The sequence below is a fragment of the Dipteris shenzhenensis genome, chromosome 6, assembly GCF_047967505.1.
Source record: "Dipteris shenzhenensis isolate YYH24624 ecotype China chromosome 6, Dip_SZ_1.0, whole genome shotgun sequence".
Classification (NCBI taxonomy): Eukaryota; Viridiplantae; Streptophyta; class Polypodiopsida; order Gleicheniales; family Dipteridaceae; genus Dipteris; species Dipteris shenzhenensis.
The window spans coordinates 27,655,082-27,659,068 of NC_141601.1; the positions used below are offsets into that span (position 1 = coordinate 27,655,082).

Sequence of the window (3,987 nt, forward strand, 5' to 3'; positions counted from 1 at the left end):
CAAGTTAGTTTCGTTAGGAAGCTAAACTTTTATATTAGCATCGAAAGTTGTTATGCTCTAATAAAATAAATGATTGAAACATTTGCCAAGATTTGAAACTTTTATGCTGAAAAATTTAAAGTTTCGCCAAGATTTACATTTTTTCCTTCAAATTTCAAAATAAAATATACAAAAAAGTACAACATTCAACCAATATTGTGAAACTTAAAAAGAGCTTGAAATTTTTCCCCAAGATTTTATATTAATATGTAAGCATAGCTTTGATAAAAACATCCCTGATGTTAATAGACTTGCTTGAATCGACGTCCACATCATTCCTTAGATGTGCTTACATTTTGCCTTTGCTAAGCTTTAGGCATGTTCATGGTAACATTTGCTAAGTAGCATTAGGAACTCATGGTTTGGAGAAGCTATCAGTTTGCCTACTTATCGTGTTTTTTGGCTTGTGGTGCCTTTCAGTTATCTTTCCTTTTTAGTTGTACATGGTTGCCCAAGTTGGGACATGGGATATTCAAATCCTTGCTTGAAGCTTCTACCTAGCTCGTTGTATACCCTTATATTATAGGATTTTCATTCCTTTACAAACCTCTTCTAAAATAGAATGTGTTGCATTGCAGAGGCTATACGACATCTTGAGGGGTCCAATTATCGTACGTAAGCAAAACACCTCGGTTCAACAAAAGGGGTATTTAAATTAAAAAACTCATTAAAATTATACTTATATAAGGGCTTTTTTAATTGGGATATAGAAAGAAGTCAAAAGTTTTTATAGAAAATGGGTCATTAAAAGACTTATGATGTAAAGATAAGGGGTTTTAATAATACCCCTTGCACACACGTGATATAGTTTTGCCAAGTAGTGCGAGGAAAAGGGGTCTTTTTAAAGACTTATGATTTTCAAATAAGGGGTTTTGATAATACCCCTTGAACATACTTGATGGGGGGACATACTACTAAAAAACTCAAAAGGGCCCATTTGATTATTGAAAAGAGGATGAAAAAGTCTTAGGAGGAAGAATTTATAAAAGTGGAGGTTGACAATGTGGGAAGGAGGGAAGGTAGTAATGAAACTCCTTGATGTGAAGAGGTGATGGTGCTATGGGTGGTTACACACCGCCACCCCCTACTCGATGAGCGCCCAAGCTGTGAGCTGTGAAAACTCTCCCTTTTGCACAGAGCCCTTTACACATTGTCGCCTAGACTCTATACCTGCAACTCTAGTGAAATCCAATAGCGAGGGAGAAGCATTAAAAGCGTTCAACCCGCCATTGGCTGCTAGCTCCATGGATGGAATTGGGTGGGGGTTGGGCGCGGGAGCTCCCCTGCCCAAGAATGAAGGAAAAGAGGGTGGGCAAAGCATACAATGCCCCCAAAAGTCCGACGCATGATGTGTAACCAATTTACACCGGCGAAGCCCAAAAAAATCTATGATTGGTCCATTTTCGCTGAAGGGGCGGACGCCCCTGAGGGTGTAACCAGCCTATGTATTCATTCCTATAGTTACATACCCACAGATTCCTTTGCGATGGCTTCTCAAGATGTGCAGCTCCTTTCCTTCTGGGCGAGCCCCTACGCAATGCGTGCCATCCTCGCCCTCTCCGCCAAAAACGTTCCCTTCACCACCCTCACCCAGGACCTCTCCAACAAAAGCCCCCTCCTCCTCCAATCCAACCCCGTCTACAAGAAAATCCCCGTCCTCCTCCACCACGGTAAACCCATCTGCGAATCCGCCATCATCGTCCAGTACGTCGACGAAGCTTTCCCCTCCCCCAATGGCAAGAATCTCCTCCCTGCGGCTCCCTACGATCGGGCCCTCGCTCGCTTCTGGGCGGACTTCATTGACAAGAAGGTGCATGCGTTGCCTTATTGCCTGTCCTCTTTTGCTCGTTTTTGCTAGAGCCAACCTCTAACAGCTGCTCGCGCTAGTAATTTGAGGAAGTAAGCGGTTTGAGGGCTCTGATGAATGCCTCATTTGTGGCATTCTACTGTAAGAAAATGCACTAGACGTATGAATGTAAAAATTGTAATTGCTCTCAGATGAAATGGACGAATCTGCTTACTGGGTGTGCTTTAAAAGATATAAGGTGAAGGATGTGTAACTTGGATCCTGCATCTTAGATCACATGCTGGCTTCTTAATTTGCTCGCCTGTGTTGTGCAGCTCACTGAAGCTTTATTTCGACTCTTCACACCAACGGAAGAGGAGCGGAACGGGGCTCTTCAAGACTGCAAGGACTGCCTGAGTTTATTGGAAGAAGCCTTGGGTACTCTTTCAAAGGAGCCCCCCTATTTCGGGGGTGCCACTGTGGGCTACGCAGATATAATTTTGGGTCCTTTTGTGGCGTGGCAGCATACTTTCGAAACTATAGGGAACTGCAGCCTTGACCTCGAGGCGTATCCGCATTTGTGTGGGTGGAAGAAAGCATTCAAGGAATCAGAATTAGGAGAGACTTTGGCAGCACCGGAGAAGGTGTATGAATTTTTCAAGGCGATCCGATCGTCGTAAGCGCAGGTGTAACTCAAGCCAACATCTCTAAGGTGGCAATAGTGCTAATAAGGCAGAGGGTTTCTAAGTGAGGTTTTCTCGGGTCGCTCGTCTTCAAAATTTTATAACCCTGCAAATTCCTAATTTTCTATGAAAAATTACCACTCGCCCCCTCTCTCACCCCGCATCCCTGTGGCTTATTATAAGCCCTCTCTGATGCTTTATACCATGCGTGAGGTGATGGAGAACGATCTCGAATGCAAGGGGCGGAAGATTTTTGTTTCGTGCGAGATTTTTGTTTCGCAACATGTGGCACTCGCATTAATAATCCATAATGCTTAGCATTACTCAAATAGACGACGGGTTTGTATTTTGTATTTTATACTCAATATAGAAGGCAAGGAATGTAGTTATCGTTACGCCATCGATATACAAGGCAAGGAATGTAGTTATCGTTATGCCATCACGATATCGTGACGCGGCTGTGTACACATCGGCAGAGGTGTTGAGTCAGCCACCTCCCATGATGACATAGATGCCAAGATGGGCAGACTGCTAACGGTAGGACGAAGGAAGAGGAATCCATCTTCTTGATGAGGAACCAAAATGGTTTTTGATGTAACCTAGGCTGACTTTGTTTTAGGGAGATGATCACAGAATAGACGTAGACCCATTTTGGCCTGGGGTTTCCTTCATTCTTGTCGTGATTTGAGTCTTGTCGATCTGTGTCTTGTCTGAGTGCTTTCCTTTACGTAATCTGATTGTTACGTGAATTGGTGGAGATGCCGGGTAATCCAACATGGATTATGAAGGTCAAGGCCAACAGCAGCATTCGCCACAGAGACAAATGCCCATGCCCAACGATTTGTTGGCGACATTGCTCTCCGAACTCATCCAATCGAATCTTCATGTCGCAAATCTAACTGCCTATTTATTGACCAACAAGGCATACAATGCCGGACATAATTCAAAGATGCGTCCTAAGCCTTACATTGGATCAACAGAGGACGACATCTACATGTGGCTTGATCACTTCTCCAATTTGGCCGACTACCATCGATGGACAGACGTGCAAAAGGTAGAGGAGATAAAACCGTCTTTTCAAGGGCTGGCTGCAGCATGGTATCACCAACTTGACAAGAATGTCAAGCAATCATGGTCCCATTCGCATCATGCTTTAACGACATCGTATACTGATATAGTGAAAGATGCTCTAACACAATTACAAGAGTTCACGCAGAAGACGGATACGGTGTCTCAATTCTGGGTAAATTTGACTCATCTCCTGATTAGAGTCGACTCGAATATGATTGAAGATCTCAAATTGTTCTTCCTGTGGCCACGATTATGACCTAACATCTCTGCTCGTACTCAAGACCAAGGACCTAAGACTCTCCAAGAAGCGCTGTTGGTGGCCAGAATCAAGTTTGTGGGTGGCAAATCAACTGCAAAGGTACCACCTTTTCCTCCATTGCTACCGATTCCTACGTATGCAACTGGTCC

The 3,987-nt window shown here is 43.7% G+C and overlaps 1 protein-coding gene across 1 annotated transcript; it reads left to right on the plus strand.

The window, feature by feature from the left end:
• Positions 1–1,494: 1,494 nt before the first annotated feature.
• LOC147900999 (putative glutathione S-transferase) lies at positions 1,495–2,654 on the plus strand. Its single transcript, XM_087375659.1, has 2 exons — positions 1,495–1,849; positions 2,161–2,654. The coding sequence occupies exons 1-2, from the start codon at positions 1,526–1,528 to the stop codon at positions 2,503–2,505; spliced, it is 669 nt and encodes a 222-aa protein (XP_087231785.1). The 5' UTR covers positions 1,495–1,525; the 3' UTR covers positions 2,506–2,654.
• Positions 2,655–3,987: the final 1,333 nt, after the last annotated feature.